The sequence below is a fragment of the Strix uralensis genome, chromosome 3, assembly GCF_047716275.1.
Source record: "Strix uralensis isolate ZFMK-TIS-50842 chromosome 3, bStrUra1, whole genome shotgun sequence".
Classification (NCBI taxonomy): Eukaryota; Metazoa; Chordata; class Aves; order Strigiformes; family Strigidae; genus Strix; species Strix uralensis.
The window spans coordinates 93,553,040-93,574,665 of record NC_133974.1 but is presented as its reverse complement, the minus strand read 5'-3'; the positions used below and the strand labels follow the sequence as shown (position 1 = coordinate 93,574,665).

General features: G+C 44.8%; 1 protein-coding gene across 1 annotated transcript; it reads right to left on the bottom strand.

Annotated features, from left to right (window-relative positions):
- Positions 1–968: 968 nt before the first annotated feature.
- RSPH9 (radial spoke head component 9) lies at positions 969–19,987 on the bottom strand. The gene is made up of 5 exons (XM_074863418.1): positions 19,761–19,987; positions 19,334–19,496; positions 18,615–18,744; positions 17,917–18,063; positions 969–1,223 (listed from the first exon to the last, which is right to left on the bottom strand). Exons 1-5 carry the CDS (start codon positions 19,985–19,987, stop codon positions 1,063–1,065), a joined length of 828 nt encoding a protein of 275 aa, XP_074719519.1. The 3' UTR covers positions 969–1,062.
- Positions 19,988–21,626: the final 1,639 nt, after the last annotated feature.

Here is a 21,626-nt window from a genome sequence, read left to right as displayed (position 1 = left end):
TTGGCTCCATTTCTTTGATATTTATCTGGGGGCTACAAATCAACAGAGCTTTTTTTATGGACTACTATGCCACTTAACCTTGTACTGCTTTCATCAGAATCATCTGCTAATAGTATCGGCATGTATAGGAACAAAGGATAAGGATAAACCTGTATTACCCAGGAAATCAAATCAGATTATAATGGTTCTTTTTAGCCTTACTTTGTGAAATTGAAGCCCTGCATTCAGCCCCTTGAGCTAGCCAAGATCTTTTTGCTTTGGGAGACATAGCCAAGACTTCATTAACTATACTGAGATAAAATCTCTGGCTGACCGTCTCTATTTTATGAAGCTTTGAAACCAACAGCCCTTCAGAAAGGAAAATATTTTTCTTTCTTTTCCTACATACAGGAGTTACTATGTCTTCTAGCCCAGGTAGCTCCGTTCAGTGAGCTTTACTAATAGAGAAGTCACTGGATTAAACCATTACCTTGAGATGAACCTCGACTAACACATTTTGTGAAAGACCAGGTGATGCCTGCAGTTAATTTTTTTCCATAGTTTAGTGCCATGAACTGGAAAGACCCCTCTAATTTTGACATCTGAAAAACAAAATGTTCTCCTCTCTTCAATATGCCTTTCTAGAGTTCAGGGTTTAGTACAGATCCCTTACAGTATGCATCAGCTTTCTACTCTGAGTCCAACTCTATTTTTGTTTGTCATTCATGGGTGACAGCAGGCATTCATTTGTGTTGTCTCCAAATTAGTTTTTGTGTAAGCATGGTGCCTTTGTAATCAGACAGATGGCTGAGGTTTGATTTCTGACCTAGGGCTTTGCCCATCATGGAAGAAAATGCCATTTGTTACTATCTAAAGGATCTGCAGTGACACGTTACAGGGAGTTCAATCTGGAGGGAGGATTGCACACAGTGAAGGCCTAGGAAGAGAATCCAGGCCAGAGTCCAGGCACAAAAGAAGCCTACTCAAAGTGCAGAGGTTTCACACGTTTATTAGAACAAGCAGTAAACAGAAATCTAAGTATAAAATCTAAATGTTCTCGAGTCTTCGTCCCAGACAGGAAAGTCACATCATGAAAGGCAGATCTAAGTTCTTCTCGCCAGAGCCAAAGTAGATGTAGCCATATTGCTTGGTCATTGGGACGTGGTAGAAGGTCAGTCCCAGCCACAGCAGGCTTCGCAGCACCACCACAGTGCCTCCCTTCTCTAGCTGGACAGTCCAGGAGCCTGTGCGAGAACATGCTCATGAGTCATGGGAAAGGAGGAAGAGGCACCATTCCTGGAGCAAGTGGTCCCTAAACTGAGAGGAGGAGTACACTAGGTTCTGCCTGACCAGTTAACAGTGCACAAAGCTGTGTTTGGAGTTTGTGATGCCTGAAAAGAGGGAAGTCGGGGAGACCAGAAACCTTGATGTCCTTTTTTCTTTTGTCAGTTCGGCCTTACAGGCTCCCCTTGTTTCCAGATGTCTCTCTCTGGGTTCACACAGTAGCATATTCCCATGGCTATGATGGTAATGTCATATGCGTCACAGGAAGGGACCCCTGGCGCTCCAGACTTGTATACTTGATCCCTAGGAGAGGCTACAGCTATTCTTGGCTGCTTCTGAGTGGGCAGCAGTTACTCTTAACAAGCTCTGCCACCTACTTGGTCTAGCTAATAGCTATAGAGAGCCAAGACTAGCTATAGCAGTCATGCATAGGTATGAAATCTCTTCTTAAAATAAACTTGTAGCATTAGTAGTGGGAAGAGGAAGAAGGCGCTTTCCTGCCCCAGGGAAGACTGGTTTCCCTGGTGCGGTGACTGGGAAAGAAGAAGAGAAAGAGAAAAGCGGAGTATTTCATATCTTGGAGAAATTTACAGAATTCTCTTCAGTCTTTTTTGGCTCCTCCCTTGAAGAGGATGTGCATGGTAGGGGCAAAGGGATTAGTTTCTGCTTTGCTTTGGCCCTGCAGAGGAGGTTCAGAGACAGTGTGAAAATGCAATTTCTTGTGGATGCAAGGAGCTCTAAGCCACTGAGTATTTGTTTTGCATCTGACATGACAGCCTGGGAACAATGCCGGAGGGGAGGGAGCTGGAGCATCAGCTTGGATTCAATGCTGGACAGCAAGGAGCTGCCAGGAGAAGAAAATACCAGCTTCAGCACCAAATCAGTAATGCCTAGAGGCTACAATGTAGGGAAGAAAGTTCCTGCTGAATCTCCATCTCAAAACAAAAGCAGCAGGCCCAAATAAAAAAAAAAAAAATGCAGTTGGAGCTGTCAGGCTACTACTGGCCTGGAGTCAAGCAGTCAGCCTATCTGCACCCAAAGCCAAAATCTGCCAATTCCAGAGTAAGCAGAAAGTCTGTAATGTGTAGGGCCAGTTAGATGGTATTCATCCTTGTAGATAATTTTAGGCTCATCAATTTATGCTGTGACTCATGCTTACTCATGTCATGGTTAGACTGGGGAAGGGCTTCTGTGATTGCTGTCAGCTGCCAGTCCTCCCCCTCCCACTAACTTCTGACTCTTGGCCAATTTTAGTCACATCTGACAAAGGGCTGAAGGGCTTTAACACCACAAGTTCCTACAACAGTTCTCCACAGGACGTGGCCCAAGGGTTGACTGCAGCTCCTGAAGCTATTTGGTCTGCCAGCAGCTGCAAGGAAGCACAGGCTGTTTGGCTTGCCTGGCAGCCAAGAGGCAGCAGCTAGCTGGGCAATCAGTGTTTGTGTAGCTTTGGGCTCTTGCACGCTCACTCACAGTACATGTAGTCTCTTACGCAGTTCATAGCAAACAACAGTAGTCAAGGGCTTGAGGGAGGAGGGAAGTTAAGGGGAAATGTATATATGGTGGCTGCAGAATCAGAAAGAAACAACACCACAATTCAAAGCTCTGTAAAGCCAGGTCTCGTAAGTTGTGCTGCTCACTTGTTACCTATCTTTTCTCTTTGTACTTCTGTACTTTTCAAAGGTTTCTTGGACACCACTGTTTCCCCTGTCTCCTTCAGTAGCAAGTTCCAGGGGTTTGTTATACCATAATATGCACAAGGTAAGTCCTGTGTCATCTTTGATCTGTTACCTTTCGAAGTACCCTCTTCCGTTATGTGCAAACATGGAACCAAATGAACAGCAAGAACGCCTACCTTCCATGACAGCCACTGAACTTTCTGACAAACTGACTCTGGCTGCAGGAGAGAAGTACAAAAGAGACATTCACAGTCTTTAAAGACTTGGGAGATTTCTGAACTTCCTTCTAACTCACTCAGCTCCATGTTGCCACTAAAGACAAACAGCTGGAACCGCAGTAAAGCAAAGCACTACTTAATATAGGGCAGGATCAGTACAGGTGTGTACCATCTTTTCAGCTTCCTTGCACTGTGACATTCTTTGCATAGGTCCTAGTTAAAACACGAACTAGTGCCTTCACAAGCAGTGGTTTCACATACAAGGCAATCCCAATCTCCCACACAGTCTCACCAGTGCCACTTGTATGGACACAAGCTGGACTGGATCTTTGTCATACCTGGAGCAAACCCACGTATTATGGTTCAGCCACTGGGATTACAAATTCTGACTGACCGGGTTTCCAACAAAATCTGCGTGTTCTTAAGAAACTTCACTACTTGGATAGCATGGAAACCTAGATGAAGAACACTTCATTACAAAGCAGATCATCCAGTGGCTGAAGCACTACAGCCATCTGCTGTCAAAGGACAAGCTTTCAAACAGTTTCCCGAACTTCACAAATTTTCAGCATTTGCTAGTGGCAGTAGCTAGACTATGCATAGGGGTGTTCAGCAACAAGTGGCAAGCAAATAGGTCTGAATGTAACTGTGACAACTTTTTCTATTTCTCCTTTGAACACTGAGCTGACTTTGCTTTCAATGCAGGGTTCTTACAGCTTGAACTTGCAGAAATGATCTGAAAGCCCTTCCTCCAAATACTGGTGGTTCTTACTGCAGCTTTACACGTTGGTTTGCAGGGGGGAGTGCAAGCTTTTGGAAGAGTTTCTCTGACAAAAAGATAATGGAATGAGGAATTCTCATTGTCTTTGATTTAGGACCAGTCCTCTGAGAAGCAAGTCTGTCAAGAATAGGACTGTGCCTTGCCTTGCTGGGTGGTGAAAGCCTTTAGGGATTATCTAGTTTGCTAACACCTCCCAACATACTGGAAGCATCCAGCAGCCTGGGTACATGTAATAGCTTGTGTATGTATGTTTATGGACACAGATGAACCCTCTGCCCCAGACTATTTACAAAGAACAAAAAGAAATGCTTGGAGCATGACAAGTGGGAAAAGTGAGAGGGAAAATAGGGATACTAATGCTCTCACGAACTATATCTGGATTCAGACTTCTTTTTGTCGGACAAAATCGCAGAGAAGGTAGATTAAATCAAGTTCAATTTGATTAAATTCCCATATCTATGCTCTGGGGCAATACAGTACATGGATCCATGATCTCCTCAGAACATTTACCCAGTGTCACACAGGCTTATCAATCTCTGTGGAGTATTCATCAGCAGTTAACTGCTGATCAAAGGAACTTCCCATGCACCTTCACACCTGGCAGAAATGGACAGATATAATTGAAGACAGCTCCATTCACTTTTATGCTAGATCTGTCAAGGCTGTGATGTGCAGCTGCTTCATTTCCCTACCATCTGTCCAAGCTGTGAACTCTCAAAGGGTTCAAATTTGTCATTTCATAAGTGTGAGACCTTTGGGGAATATTAAGTTGTTACACTTTCCAGCTCTTCTCTGATCCTTGATTCTGCATCTAGTTCTATGCAAATACGGACAATAAAGTTTTGTTGGTGCTGCATAAGTCTTCCTGTGAAATGAGGACCTGGACAAAACAAGCAGGTTACTTAAGGGCAATTGCAACTGGACCAAAGCAACACAGGTTGAGGACAGGAAAAAATTATAAGAAACTGCCTGAAACCATAAGGTCATTTTCATTCAGATCCTGTTTTTGGCCAGAACGATGATTAGTCATAGAGCTGCTCTTTATTCTGCAGAGCCAAACAGCAGCAGCAGTGCCACCTTCCACCTTTGACTAAACAGATCACTGACAACATTTTTCTAACCCAGCTATCAAAGGTGATTTATTCAGTATACTTTTCCAGACTGGACTTTTGCAACACACAAAACCCATTCAGAAACTGCAATTGATACACTATGCTGGTGTCTGCCTTCTAAGAAGATATCACATTAAAGTTCTGGAACCTATCTGCTTATTTAAGTCCTTTTCTTCAAAGGAAGAAATTAAAGCCCATTATCTCAGTACTTATTTTTTTCCATACCTCACCAAGTTAGCAGTATTTGAGGAAATGGTCCAGAAAACAAAATTAATATTTGACCTCATGAGACATGAAGAAAGTTGTTCTCCTTGAAAGATCCAAGACAATTGTATTCCCTTCCATCACAGCTCAAATCTCACAGTCTTCAAACAAGATGTTTTTTTTCAGGCCCACCTGTCTTGTAGGAGTTTGAAATAATGATGTCATAAATCACTCTAAAAGTACTTCAATCAGTAGCTAATGAACAGTATTAAATAATAGCTTAAAATGAATATGCCTTCTTTCTTCCTTCAAGAGAATGCCTTAGAAATGCATTTAATAATACAGTATAAAAAGGGATGAGGAGAATCATGAAAATTAAATGCTGCTTTTACCCTTGGGTTTTTTTTAAAAACTTTCCTGCTATTACAAATGGTTCTTGGAGTAAAATCATTGCATAGGTAGGTGTAGATCTGTATTACTATAAAAATGCAGAAGCAGGATACTGGGTTAAAATCCTTTCTAACATTGGCTCAGAATATCCCATGGCAGTCCCTGTGACAGACAACATGTCTCTTACTGGGAGTCTGGGAAGCTCAGAGCATCAATCTGTAAGGCACACCAAGACTCCTAGATAAAACTTGTCAGGAAAAAAAATTTTAAGTTATTATTATTTGCATTGGAGGGAATACAACTAGAACTAGGAGACAGCAAGGAAAAGCTGACTTTCCTAGAGTTAAATACTTATTTTAACTTGCATCTATGTGTGAGCTGTAGCCTGTATTGTCCCTAAATCAGACAGCAGATCTACTTCACTCATCATGCAAAGCTCACTGAGGTACAGGGAACAGGAGGTCATTGCTCTCACCCTAGAGATTTCTCACAGTAACTGCTCTGGTGAGGTTTCCATTCTTCAAAATACATTTTTTTTTTTAAAGATCAAGTTAATTCTTAAGCTGCACCCAGCAACCTAAGGAGGCCAAGCACTGTCTGTGCTGAAACTATTGCCTGTTGCTGCTCCAGAAGGGAAGGGAGGGAGCTGCTGTGTGGGAGGAAAGAGCATGGGAAAAATATCCGCTGGATGAAGATCTGGAGCTTCCTATTCCCTCTTTGGATCAGGCTGCAGCCTCCACCCCTCCAAACACAGGCAGGAATTCTGAGGAGTTCCTTACATCTTTCCCAAACAAGAAAGTGTTTTGAAGATCCTGATGCTCACCCAGTGTTAAACCACTGCCTTTTTTTTATGGCCCTTCAACAGCTGCCAGGACACCAGGGCTGAATTTCAAAAGTCAACCTCCTTCTCAGCTTCTTCCTTTCCAGTTGCCAATAGAAATCCCTGTCTCATCCCCCATGTCTGTCTCCGCTACAGGCTGAATCTTGTAATTCACAGAGGCAATAGGATGCATGAGACGTTAGCTTTTAAACAAAAGTCTTTTAAGAGGGTTGTTTGCAGAAGAACTTTCCTGCCATAACTGGTCCACTTTCAGTATGACCTCTCATAACATTGCTGCTTTGGAGGTGATTCAGCAGTGCCTCGTTTCAGTGCAAGCTTGAGACGAAACAGCTTTAAGAGCTAGACAGCCCGATAGAGAGGCTCCATGTCGCAAAAGCTCACAGAGGGTCATAAAAGTGACATTCTCAATTCCTCTTCAAATGAGGAAATGTCTCAAGGGAAAAGCAGCTACAGCATGGCTGCACTTACCATTAACACAATATGCTGCCACAAGAGCAGGTTATAACGCATCTTGCTGCAGTCAGTCCTGAGTGAGAGTGAAGTAGAGAGTTATAGGACAAATATTAACACCCAGAGAGGGGCAGCATAACCGCTTCCCTTTGCAAAAGCAGCCGCTGCTTGGCTGTGTGACCCCAAGCACTTAGCTCTGACAATGCTACTGCACCCGTGGGATTTAGCTTCCATTTCCCTCCAACAGAAAATCCTACACTGGGAAGAGATTCCTGCTTCTAATTTGCTGTCTGTAGGGAACAAAGACAAATGGCAAAGCAGAGCAGCTGTAAGGAAAGGTCACTGTGCTCTGGCTCTCAACAAATTTCACCACACGGACATTTCATGCACAGCCTACCAGCCATAAGGACACATCCAAACACTCTTATGTGGGGCTCAAACTCCTTCATGCCACTTACTGGCTTCAAACTAAATCTCTTTCATTTGCTTGACACACCACCTGCACCCCATATGTTAACACTGCTGTCAATATTTCCAATTCCCCATATAACTATTTAATAATAATTAAATAAAAACACAGACTGGTTGCAGGTTCAGTACTATTTTAAAAAGCCTCCAGAGCCAGGAAAGCACAGCTTACAAACAGTCAGATGCTGCCAAGCAGCTCTTGCGTGGTCCTAATGCCTGCCACGTCTTTGACACACAAATACAACCATGCCCAAACCTCAGAGTAAAATGATCTTACTTCAGAGGCTTTTTCTCTCCATTATCCTCTCTCACTGAGGACACCTCTGCAGCACAAATGATTAAGATGGGCCCGGGCCTTCCATTTACACACAAAATACCTGCTTCCCACTGACAAGGAAGACTCAGGGATTGCAGTGTTGTCGCAGATGCACAGTATTCAGGTGCCTCCAAGTACTGGGTGAAATTCAGGCCATACTTAGACATCTGACAACAGTGCCGCTTAATCCAGTCGAAGCAGCCTCTGCCCTCAAACCCTCATTCCCTCCCTCATCATTCTTCCATCATAGAGACCACAAAAGTGTTTATTTAATTTACTGCTCAGTGAACCAGGTCAGGGAAATGATCTGGCTGAAAAATAGTCTAGCCAAAAATAAAGTTATTTTTCCAGCTGGAATCTGGCTGCACAGCCAGCAATGCCAACACAAAAGAAGGGACAATACACAGACATAAATGAGCAGCAGAGGATGGGAAGGACTGAAAAAGCTAGCACAGAACTAATACACATCAAATTAGTCTCCCTTATAGCCCAGTTAGTTTGCCCTTTAGTCCTAAATCCACCTGATAATTAGAATAGAGCTAGAATCCTTTAGAATACTTTTAACCTTTTGTTGTTACAAAAAAATATGCAGACTTTGCACAGAAAGCATCCAGAACAAAGATTTGGAATGGGGTTGCACACTAGAGGAAAGAGCAGGACAATATGCAATCAAAACTTATAAGGAGTAGGGAAAACTGATTAAAATCCCTGCTATTTGGATTATGACAACTACAATACAGATCATTGTATCTTGGGTCTTCTGCAGTAAATTTAGAAATCTCTGAGTGGCAAAGCACCCTTCTTCCAAGCACAAGTTTACGCTGGATCTCGTCACACTCCATATTTCTTGTTCAGCTGGTCGCTGTGGAAACGTTTTTGGAGCGTGCCAGGAGTCACGTAGCATCTACCTGGGGAGCCCCTGCATTAATCCGTCACCTTCGTGGTCTTCTGTGAGCCCATTGGTTGGTAGGAAGAAAAAGAAGGAGTCTCTCGCCCCTCCCTGCTCTGAATGAAAGACGCTTCCTCTAAATCTTGCTACAGGATTTCAGGCTCAATTCAGCTTCTTTGGGGCTTTTGTCACCAAACAAATGTGATGTCTTTGAAAGAAAGATTAACAGTTTGATGAAAGGATGCAATGGACAGCTTTGTTCTAGCCTGCTTCCCCCTAGAGTTTTCGGTCACTGTCACTTTCTTACCCACGGGAGAATATCTGTCTGACTCTCAGAGGAGATTATGGCCACCTTGTAAGATTTTGCCTCTCCTGATAACAAAGCACTGGCCACTTTGAGGAGGTGATAATGATGAACAGGGGCTAGATTAGGGGCAAAGAACCTCACATTGATCTCTGAATTCTGAGAGAACACAAAGCAGTCGATGCTGGGATTCAAAACCCACCGAATGCTTAGAGCACATCCAATTCACACTCCTGCAGGAGGGGCAAGGCTACAAACCCTGTCAATCCCCCAGTTGTATTTCTTACCTCATCATCAAGTTAGCAGGACTAGTTAAAGGGGCTTAGGACAAGGAACAGATGGCATGGATTATAAACTGTTGATGTTTTCATACTAAACCAGATATGAATTCTGGCCCAAATTACCTGAAGAGTTTACCACTTTCTGAGAAGACTGTCACACTGAGCATATCCATGCAGCACAGTGCAGTTGTGTTGATATTCAAGCTAGTTCTGAACACTAAAGATGGCTAAGCATCTTCCAATGCCTGGGATAGCCTAGCTATCTCTGCACAGCACAACTGCTATACAAATATACCCATAGATCAACCATCCCTCATCCTTTTCCCTCTACACACAGCCACACAACCCTTCAGTATGCAGAATTTCAAACCATATTATATTTGTTTACAGTAAAACAAGACAATGCCTGTTGACTCCCTCCCTGCAAAAGTTCTGTGGCCAAAGGGGCACCAAACAGCAAATGAAAGCTATACGCAGGGCTGGCACCAATGGCAGCTGCTGCACAGGCAGGAACTGCCACTTCTCATGTGGAGTCCCTTCAGAGATAGATCACTCCCAGCAAAAGCTGACCTCGTTCAGATTTCAGTGACACACAGACTGCCCTAGGCTTTCCCCTGCAAGTAATTTTTCATCATTCCCTAGAGAAAGGGTTAGGCCAAGGCTGACTGATAAAACTACAACTTCTGGTTCTAAGAGGCTTTACCAGCATTTCCCATCAGTTCAGCAAGGAGTTCTTCTTTCCATGTCCAGTGAACAAGGAGCTAAAATGGAGACAGGGTGGGTGATGATTTCTTTTACTAAGGAGGAAGAAACTTTAAATACAATCTCTGGAAAGTTGCTACGAAGACTCCGCTTCTGTCCTCATTCTTTCACTGCAGCAGTCAGAAGGGCAAAGACTCCACCACAGCTCTCAGCTGATGGGCAGCCCTGCTCCAGTATAAACTCATCCAAGGCCTCTGACTAAACAAGACCCCTGAGGTGATACAGACCTAGGACCCTAAAGCAGTGAATGCACTGCTTTATTACCCATAGACACAAAGCCCAAGGAAAACAGACTCCTTTCCAGAAATCAAGGCAGACCATGGACAGCCAGTCAAAAGCTATAATACTAGCTAGCTCTGGAGTCCTCCCGCTCTGCTGCCACGTGAGAGGTTTCAGTCTGATCTTGAACTCCTGAGCTGGCTGCGCCCCAGCTTGTAGGAGGGACAACATCCTGTATTGCTCCCAGGCAACTCTCTTGGGTCACTGCAGGAGTGGCCTTAATAGCCTCTAAAGGCTCCCCAGTCCACACATCACTAGCAAAATGAAGAGTGTCTACTTTTGAAAGATGTAGGAGACATGCTTATGTATTTGTGTATGTCCACTGCATGCCTGCAATCACTAAGTGTGCTTAGAAAGCTACTGAAAAGCCCAGTGACCATTCCAGAAATTGCCTAAGCCTGGAAGGGAAAGAGTACCTTCTCCATACCTACAGTTCAGGAGGTCAGTATACCACACACAGGCTGGAAACTCAGGCCATACCTTCTCCTCAATTTGATGCTGCTCCTGGTGCTTTTCCTTCTCATTTTACTTTTCTGGTGTTTCCTTTTCTGTGCTCAGCACTGACAATGCTGGCACCATAGTGCGCCCTGCTGGAAGGTAGCAGCTACGGCCATCCTAGAATTAATTCTAGGGATAGCTGACTTCAGTTTTAACAGAGAAATTCAGGTACCAATGCTTTAACTAATAACCCACTGAGCCAGCTATTCGGTTCGACTCCCACATCTGAAAGCTGACTGTTCTGATGCACGCTAATCTGTATCAACCCTTCTGTACCACTATGTTATGAAGCTTGTTTGTCAAAATCACTTGTATAAATGTCAGGTAACTCCATGGGATACTGCAGCTCAGTTTCACATGCTCACCAAGCCTAAGGATCACCAGTCCCAACCAGGAATAGCTGTGAGCCACGCTAGGTTTTTCAATCTACATTTGGGCTACCTCTTTTTATCCTTGCTAACGTGAAGCACTGCCCTCTCATTCATTATGGATCTTTTAGTTTGGATTTCAGTGAGACAGCTTAAAAAGCCTTGTCCCCGTGTGGCTCTTGGCAGGCTAAGAAGTGCTCTTGCTCTCAGCTTTCACAGGGCTGGGGAGGTGCTGCTTATTGTTAAGCAATGAAAGGGGAGGGCTCAGGTCACATCTGTGAAATGTTAGCGGAGAAGGGAGGCTGGGTGAAAGTAGGTGGCCAGCACAGCACAGCACTTTGCTGGATTTTGCAAGGCCACTGGGGAGATAGGCAGCCATTTGTCTTAGAGCCCTGATAACCAGCCGACTTGCTCTCTGCTGGCGAGCTGGGGGTTGTAAATACCTCTGCAGACACAGACTCTTCAAATGGCTGGAGACGAGGCTGATAGGGGATTAATCGCCTGGAGGGGGGAGTCGAAAGGGAGTTAATTAGCTGTGTTAATGCATGGAGATAAAGCAGGTTCGTGTCTCCTGGCCTTCTTCCTTAAAGCACCTGGGCTTTTGGGGCAGCCAAGATGGGGCTACCAAAACGGCCCTTGAGAGTGGCCAGAGGAAACCATCTCCCACTTAGAAATGCAACCTCTCCATCTTCAAGGGCCCATTAAGCACCAGCTTTTGCTAAACCAATAAAGAGCGTGCTAATGAAGCTCAGAGGACAGGAGGTTAGTGTTCTAAACCAGGCTACTGTTCAGCAAGTTTACAGAAAGGCCAGTGCCCAAAGTATTCAGCCAAGGAAATAGCCACAAATCCCTTTGTCTGTAATGCTGTATAAGGAATGCTCCAAAACCACTGCACTTTCAGGCGAAGAAATAGAGCTACAGACTGAGTGGCTGTCACTTTCTTCACAGTCAAAATAGCAAGGGAGCTGAAATGATCTTGTCTAGGCCCTTTTCCTCCTCCTCTGCTGAATCTTGAAACCGCAAGTAGGCAAGCCTCACTATGATCCCCCTACCACTGTATACCCATTTAGAATAATGCTATAAAATCTGTCCCAGCATTACAGAGTCAGTCAGCAATTACATGTGAGAGGTCTCAGCTCCCCAGTTTACAATGGACAGCAACAAGTCAGGAATCTCCTCAGTCCTCTTTTGAGCCCTCATGCATCATAGTTCAGGAAGCAAAGCCAGCTGTACTGAGAGTCCTGCACTCAGTCACTGTCTCAGAAACCCATTGTCACCTTTGTGTTATTGTCACTGACAATGAAGAAGCCCAAGCTAAACATCACCCTCCACAGCCATTGTCAAGTTTACAGCCAGGCATACCAGGAAATCATCTGTTCTAGATTCCTACATACCACTGCCCATTAAACGGAACTCAGTGACTCATGTCTGGGACTAGCAACTTATATTTGCATTTGGCTAAAACACAATTCCCAGGAAGACATCCAGCATGACACTAAGATACCAAGAGATGCAAACTCATCCATTGCACTTGCTAGCCAGTAATCATTTCACTGTTAAAATTTATACCTAATTTTTCATTTTAGTTTTTCTGGCTATAATTTTCAGATGCTGGTTCCTGCTATGCCGTTCTCTGCTATACTAAATAGATCTTCAGTACCGAATACTTAAACTCCATGGAGTATTTACACAGTGTAATACAGTCATTGTCATGTTCTTTTCTGTAAGATAAACAGATTGAACTGTTTATGTCTCTCACCAGTCCTTGAATCAGTTTGTGGCTCTTTTCTGCAACTCTCCAGTTTGCAATGTGCAGTAATCCAGTTCTGATTCCACTAACAGTATATGCAAAAGTAAAGTCACCTCCCTGTTCCTATTTGCTACTCCCCTGTTTATACATCTACAGCTCATATTAGCCTTTTAAGTCTCAGGATCAGACTGGGAGCTGATGTTCAGTGCGTTGTGTCTGGATTTCCTTTCAGAGCCACAGCTTCCAGAGTACAAGTCTGGCTTCCAGTTCCTGCTCTTAGATACATGATTTTGCAGGTAGCTACATCAAATGTACTTTCTTTAAGTAATCCCAGTTTATCAGATCTCTGTAACTGTCTTGCCCTTGTCATTATTTGTCTCTCCACCAATCCTTCACTTTTAGATCATTTATAAATAAGTTGAAGAACATCAGTACTGGCACTGGTCCCAGCTGAAGCCCCTTCTGACCCCGTCCAGAAATACACCCTTTCAGTGACTTCTGAATCACAACTACTAATCAAGATAAGTTTAGGGAAATATTTCTGCAATGCTGGGATTTATTAAAGGTTAGCATCGTAAGTATGCCACAAGTCTCCTGAGATGATTTCAGATGTAACTTATCTGGCTCTGCCATTTTCATTTTTTGATGAACAGAAAAGGTTGCCTAACTCTACCCTCTCTTACCAAATAGTCTGAATAGTGTCTGAAACACTATTTTATTGTCTTCATTTGATTGACTTCATATTCCTTTCCAAACAGAAAAAAAAAAAAAGAGCATTTCTGCCCTTCTTATCAGCCTTTTTACTGTCACCATTTAGTACCATTACTATGCTGCCTTTTCCTCTCAATATACTTGAAAAAATCCTCCTTACAGCTGTCATGGATTATTCCAGGTTATCCTGGCTTCCTTTGTCATTTTCTACTCATTATCAACTCCAATTTGTATCAATCATTAATTGTGACCAACTTTCTGCATTTCCTTGTATATTGCCTTTTTTTTTTTTAATTCTAACTCCTACTTTTATTCCATCAGTGAACTGTGGTAGGCTTTCAGCCAAAGCAGCCATTTCTTGACTGGGATTCATGACTTTTGAATAAACTCTTCTCACAGAAATCCTATTTCCACTCATATCTTTTCCTAGCTACATTTTTTCTTTCCCTTTGCCTCTGACATATCTCCCCTCCTGCATCGGTTTTTAACAGTGCCCTGTTGGTGTCCCTTATCTCCATATCAAAGTGATCTGAGTCAGTAATCTGTAACAAACCTTCAGAGTCAAGTTATTGCTTTTCTGAACTGTAGTTTGAAAGCACCAAAGAACCAAATTCTCCATCCCCTGTTTTGCTTCCTCCCAAGCTTTCCATTCTACACTGGTACCTTAGGCTTTCTCCCATCCCCTTCCTTTATCCTTGCAGAATGTAGCACTGCCTGACTGTGGTCAAAGTAAAATCATCCTTCCCCCTCCATTTTCACTTTCCCCATCATGCCAAAGTGACTATTATTTCATATCTACACACCATTAGGTCAACAAGTGAAAATGCTGTAGGCACGCTAGGAATTATTGCTATTTGCTTTCCCATTCCATTATCTACAAGAACATGTAAAACTGCCACAACTCTAGTTCCTGAAATGCTAACACCCAGGGTGCCAAACTCCATGCAGCAGAAAGGACCATGCTGGCGATCTGCCAGCAGCTGAAAGGCTACATCTAATTGTGCATAAAGTTGAGCAGATTGTCTGCTTAGACTAGAGCAAACAAGCTTATCTTTAAAGCAGACATATGGCCAGCAAAACCTACAGATCCCAGCATGCAATGTTCTGGCCAGCTGGCCATTTGGATCAGAATGAAGCATTACATGATCTGATACTGCAGTGACAGAAGATCAGTATCTCAACACCCCATGTTCAAAAATCATGAGTCAGGCCACTCAAATTCATGAGTTTGGATCTGACAGCTGGAGATTTTAAAGGGAATAAACCCACTGAATTTGCTTTTGAGACAGGGTTCACATTCTCCCACTTTTCTCTACAATCATATAAAAAATGCATTTTTAAAAAAAAAAAAAAAGCTAAGTGACACAGTCACTTATCTCTGGGAGCTGAGACACCAAGAAAAAATAGACTCACAGTATGATTAGGGGAGGAGCAGCAACACATTCTGAACTCTTAAAGTGCACAAATAACCTTATAGATAGACAGAATCTGGAACCTGCAATCACCGCAGATATCACTGGTAAAGATCAGGGTGGCAGACAGTTTTGTTACAAAACTCCAGGTTTTCCAATCTTGCACTAAACTCTCTGTTTTTACCATTGTTTCTTTTATTCAACCCAGTTCTAACTTCCTTTCTTCCCACCTCTCAGCTGTCATATAAAATGTTCTCTCTGCCTCCAACTTTCCATTCTGTAAGACACCTCTGCTCGCTTATAATGACACACCATACATTTTATGACAGTTACCCCCTTGACAGCCGTCACAGATGCTCAGTCTCCAATTAATAAAGAAAACTATTCCAACAGAGTTGTTACTTTTAGACAGGTTAAAATCAGCCCTTAATCTCTCAGTCCTGTTCTTTAGGTCTTTTAAGATGCTAGGGGAATTCTAGCCAATGCAGGCTGGGAGCATCACTCAGATGTTGCTCACCCCCAGTACACTTTTTGTGTATTTGTTGAGGGCAGAGACAATTCTGGCTTCAGTCACAATTCTAGATGCAATGGATTTGGGAATTCCTACTTCTGCTCTGACAATAGCTGTTCAAGAGAGGACCTAGCCAGGAAGGGCAAGAAAAACTTCAGGTCAAAATGAGGGGATTTGCCAGAGCTATGAACATGTCAGGAAACAGAAAAAGCACTGTCTGCTCTAGGTCAGGACTGACATGCACTGGCAGAGCTGAAGTAATCTAAGAACCAGAGTTTGAGTGCCTTGCAAGCAGGAGTGAGCGACTTTGGCAGAGCCATGCTGATAAAATCAGCAGAAAGCCTGTGTCTGCCCTCTGTTGGGTTTTTTTTTCCCCCCACATTCTCACAAGCAACCAGTACTTTAGACAACCTGAATGCTTGTTAAAGGGAAGTGAGTTGATCTTTCTTTAATGTCAGAGCTCCTATCTGCATGTGATAGAGTGCAGTTAGAGAGGCTACATGCCTTGCTGATCCTGTAACCATTCCTGTCTTCCTTTGCCTGACAAGCTCATTCCATCAATCCCCAGGTTCAGTCCAAAAACGAACAGGACAATACAGCCAGAGTTGCACAGGCACCATGATAAATCTTCTCCTCTTCCATTAAGAAGCACTCAGCTGCACTTGAGCTCAGGTAGTATTCAAGAGGCAACTTTTTTTGAGGGGACTGAGATCTGCACTAACAGCAACAACCTTCCAGGAAGGGGGCAAAGGTTTACACTTACAGAGACCTCGGGTTGCCCCAGGAAGACAAAACATGGCAGTGGCACAGCTGAGGCCCACTTCCTATCTGCCACTGTGTTAAATACAGCTACACGTCAAATTTGATTTAAAGACTTCAACAAAACCGCCATCTTCATGGCTAACACACAGCATGACCTGCCAGTTGCCTGGTCCCTTGCACTAGATGCGAAACACTGCAGAATGATATCTGTAATCTTTCAAAGGTGCCATTCTCCATCACAGCTGGTGATGAAGGTGGCTAAAGCCAGTTCTGTGATGCAAACTAGCCTTCAGGCTCTTAGTCCTTGGTGCCTGTTTTCTAGTGCAAACATAGAAAGCACTGCAAACTCATCCCCTGCTGCAGTGGCTCTGTGGTTTCAGGCCTCACAAAATTAAAAAGCCTCCCTACAACAAACCCTAGAAAAAAAAGAGGGGAAAAAAATGTAAACAGTAGCAACATCTGAACTACTGTACAAATCTGCAGCTAGTATTTTCTTAGTAGGAACTAACCCCCCTTGCAATACTCTTTTTTGAGTCAAAAGGGCCACCTCGATGAGCCAATGTATGTAAAAATATGCAGTCTCTTCGGACTACACCTCTGGAAAATGACTGCAGCAAGGACACTGCTAGTAAGTTGAACAATGGTTTAGATTTTAGCACTGTTTATGCTCTGAACAGTCAAAAATGTTCAGAATTCAGGTGGAAGCTCACTAGGTTCATTCTCAGTTCTTTTTTGCCAAAGAAAAGATTGGGCTATATATATGACAAAGTCTGAAAAGCTATTTACAGCACTGGCAATTCCCTGTCCTTCCAGCCAATTCCATCTGGCACAGGTCACCTACTATCCTATCCTGCTACTCCAGACTCAAACCTAAGTTCTGATTGTGTCCCAAGAATCCTTCTAGAGAACAGGATGTGAAAACACTTAGCCTGATTCAAAAGATGCAGCAAATCAGCAAAAAGCAGTTAGAAACAAACAAGAAGTCATTCCCATCTCTTTAGAGGAATACTCTGCCAGAGGAATCCCTGGAAGAGGCTTTAAATATATTTAACAGTTGTCCAGCAGAACAGTAGAGATGTGAACTGAACATACATTCCAGTATGCAGATCTTCCTTTCTCCTTCCACAGTGTGTAATCCCACTAGAGTACAGATTATTCCACACTACAGCATTTCTAACACAGTTTATCAAAGGAATGTTTGAATTCAGCCTCTCAGAGATACCAGTTTAGTGTTAATGAGACCCCATTTAGATAAAGAAGAGCATTACTGGGTGGGACAAGAGGTGTGAAATACTTCAAACCACATAAATTCCCCCTATCACTGGTGGAATTATCTCTCCCCATAGGGACACCAGCTGTCACAGGCTTTACAGAACTCAGGAGGGAATATGGCATTCAGGCAAAGGGTGCTGCTGGTGTGGTCAGACCTGTTGTGAGGATGTGACAGCCCTGGTACACTTATATCTTACCATTGTAAACATTTAGAATTGCTTAAAAAAGGAATTAAGTACACTATTTAGTAAAGGATAAAGCTCCTTTACAGATTCGCAGAAGCTTCTCCCAAGGATACCAGCTCTACAGTAACACACACCTTGTTGCCTTGGCATTTCCCAGACTACTCGGGTTGCCTTCCCTTTCATTGCATCTGTTGATTCTGCTACCTTTACCTTGTGGGATATCATGCTCCAGAGAGTCTAGAAAGTCAGTGGATGGGTCCAGGTCAGCCTTTTCCAGCAGGGTTTTATTCTTCAGGTTAACAGGCTCAGTAAAATGGAAATAGGAACTTAACTTTTTTGCCTCTGTCAAAGAAAGACCTGCAAACAGCCATTGGTGACCATTAATACAGTGAGCTGACATTCATTATACCATCAAATACCACATTGTTTTTCTAACACCCACAGGATAGGACAGAATCACAACCTTTCTCTAGTGGACTCCACAGAAGACCAAAGACTTGCCAGAAATGTGTGGCAGCACCCCCCAGTGCTGTGCATTGCAGACCATGCTAACTACAGTCCCAGATAAGCAACGGGCACTGAGTTGAGACCAACTCTCTGTGCCCGTTTAGTTACATCCTACATCTAGATGGAGAATTCACTGCAGCTATAATTGCTAAACGCTGACATAAACTATACACAGGCAAATGAAACTACAGGTTTAATGACTCAGAGCCATTACTGACTCTCCTCCCACCTTCCAGAGTTGAATCATGCACCTGAACATTAGTAGCACTGGATTCTCTCCTCCCTGTTCATCATACCCAAGGAAAAAATAAACCTGAAATCAAAACATCAACTAGAGAAAGTCATCTAAATTTACAGTCTTTATGATCAAAGTACAGTTGATCCTGATAATGAGAATTTACCTTCAAAGTTTCTGTTTTCATGCACAGACCCAAGAGGAGTCTTCACAAATGCCCCCCGGGGGATGATACCAACTGCTCTGTCTATCTGTTCTATCGTAGCTACGAGGCGGGCCTCCTCCTTGATCATGGGCTTTAAAGAAAAATAGGCAAATTTTAGAGGCAGGGCTTTCCTTGTTGTCATTGCTGAAAATAAACTCGAGGTGACAGTACAAACCACAATGGACTCATCAGCTTGGAGCCCAATGGCACTAAGAGGAAGACCACAGATCTGACATTCTTCTCATAAGATATGACAGAAAATGTGGCTAGGAGCAGCCAGTCTAGACTCACCAGAGAGCTAACTATTCCCTCCCTTCATCCATCCTATCCTCCCTCTCAGTTAAGCTACTTATGATTTGTCTATTCATTTATAAAGAATGGTGCCTGCAGCTCCTATTAAAGCTTCAGAAACTGCAGTGAGGATCTGTATCAGTTGTGCATAATAAAACATAAGGGAGATAAAATATTTCTGAGTCATGTGTAACTCCAGGAGTAACTGAAGTAAGAGTTCAATCAAGAAGCTGTTGCTACACAATGACAGCAAAGAGGAAATCGTATATATTCTGCCTGAGCGCAGGCTCAGCCTGCTTGTTACAAAGGAGGAGGAAGATCCACCACCTGTCCAGTGTGAGGGGTACAACTGTAACAAAAAGAGTTCGAAAGTGTTTTGCTGTATTTACCTCCTTACCATCTTCAATCAATCTTTCAGCATCTTCTGCATTTATCTCAGTGTACTCATACTCAAAAGAAGGATCTCCCTGGAAGCGGCCCTTCAGCTGCTCAGCCTGCGCAACCATCTCCTTGGTCGCTGGCGGCAGGAGGCTCCATTCCACACAGTTAAAGCTGCCAGCGACAAGCACGACACAGGCCCGACCCCGCTGAAGAACAGGGCTCCACGCAGCCTTGCCAGGCCCCTCAGGGCACGGCGAGGCTCCTTCCAGGAGAGCTGGGCAGCCTCCCCCCGGCTCCCCAGTCCCCACTCTCACCCCCCCCCCCCCGCCCCCAAACCGCCTCCCGAGGCTGTTTAGGCCTCCCCGGTCCCACCTCCCCAGGGAGGTGCCCGTGCCCCGCACGGAGCGGTGGTGAGGCCCGGCCCGGCCTCCGCACCTGTAGAGGCGGCTGCGGGGCGCGGCGCGGTCGGGGCCCAACCCCTCGGCGATGTAGTAGGCGCCGCGCACGCCCTGGATGCAGCCCCAGAACCAGACCCGCTCGAAGCGGTAGTCGCGCTGGAGGAGCAGCAGCGAGGACCCCAGCACCGCCCGCTTCTCCGGGCTCAGCCCCACGCCGCCGCCTGCCACCAGCTCTAGCGCGGCGAGCAGCGACGCCGCCTCCATGGCGGCTCCGCGTCGCCGTTGCCAGGCAACGGTTGCTCGGGCGGGCTAGGGTCAAAGGTGATGGCGCGCTTCCGCTGGAGGGAACGGCCCGAAACGTCAATCAAAGTCAGCGCCCTGGCAACGGCTGGGGGGGGGGGGAGAAACGGCGCCGCCATGGCAACGGCGGGTCCCGCTTCTCCGCTGTCATGGAAACGGCGCCGGGAGACGCAGGCGGACAATGGCGGCAGACTCGCCGCCGCCGCCGGCCCCGCTGTGCGACCGGTGCTGGGCTGCCAGCCGGGGAGGGCGGCCGGCTCAGGCTGAGGGCCCAGCCGGGCAGGCCCCGCGGACGAGGCGGGACGGGAGCCGCCGCGGCGGGCGCCTCACGGGGGCCTCAGTAGCTCGGCGCCTGAGCAGACCCGGGGCGAGGCACCTCCCGTGCGGTTCAATAGCCGCCTCGGCCCAGGCCTCCCCTCCGCGGGGAGCCGAGGAGAGCAGGGCACCTCCGCGGGGAGGCTGTGCCGTCGTCTGTGGGTCAGCCGGGGGCTTCCTGTACAGCAAGGAAGGAGAAAGCAGGGCTCTGGAGAGCCTGCAGGCATCTGCCTGTGCAGGCAGATCTGGCAGCGCCAGTCGCCTGTAAAGCTACCCCCGTCCCGACACCCAGAGACACTGACAAGCAGCAGCCCATTAAGAATGCAGTTAGGGATGGCTGACCTGCATAGGTGTTCCTCCTTTCAGGAGGCCTAAATCCAAAGGTAAGTCCAAAAAGCAGGAGGGTCTACAACTGTGTTGCACCTTAGCTGGGATAAGGGCTCCATGTTCCTCATTTCTTACATGAACAGGAGTAAAAAAACCCTTCTGGATCTCACTACTTACAGTATCATTTTACAGATCTTATCTAGCTCATGTACATCTACAAATAAATGGCTTATTTATAAATTACAGCATTTGGATCACTCTTTGGGGGCTCATTGTGCTGAATCACATACAGACAGACATCCACGAAACAGCTCCTGCCCTAAAAATCTTGCAGTCTGGCTTAATACAAAATGCAATGAATAAGTAATGAGACTGTGCAGCTGCTCAGACAAATAGAATTTCAGTTTGACGTCTTCAGGAACTTTAAGCTTTTATATGTGTGCATTATATAAATATATGTGTATGCACTTACCTTTAAATCCATTGTCACGTCATAAATTTCTGGATTTCTTTTTCATCCATTTCCTGTTCACTTCTAAGGAAAACACTGATCCTGGGACTGCTGCCTGTAACAGTCGTCACCTGCTTGTCTGTCAAGTGAGATGTTAATGAGCTGTACAGCACACAATCTGACCCATTAGTTTTACTTACACCACACAAAAAGCAGCTCAGGTTCCTGAATGTTAACCACCTCTCTTTGACATGAATCAGGCAGAACATGCAGGAGTGACCACAAACTTTTTGTCCATGCTGCCACCTAACACTGTGCCATAGTCTGATTTTCTCTATGGGAATAGGAATTTTCAGGCTTTGTAAACTCATTTAATCACTGATGTCTCTAGAACCATGTGTTAATATTTTATGTTTTGGCTGTTATCTGGCCAGTAAACAGTAGAACTGCAAGGCAAACTTATTTCATATGAGTTAGAGAGGCAACCTGAGACCATAATGAATTTCTGCC

What these genes read in the sequence shown, in the direction of transcription:
- RSPH9 (XM_074863418.1), bottom strand. Translation starts at nt 19,987, where the DNA reads ATGGAGGCGGCGTCGCTGCTCGCCGCGCTAGAGCTGGTGGCAGGCGGC. An exon ending in CCCCGCAGCCGCCTCTACAG is followed by an intron (nt 19,497 to 19,760) that starts GTGCGGAGGCCG and finishes TGTCGCTGGCAG; the next exon opens with CTTTAACTGTGTGGAATGGA. An exon ending in GGAGCATGATATCCCACAAG is followed by an intron (nt 1,224 to 17,916) that starts GTAAAGGTAGCA and finishes GTTCTCGCACAG; the next exon opens with GCTCCTGGACTGTCCAGCTA.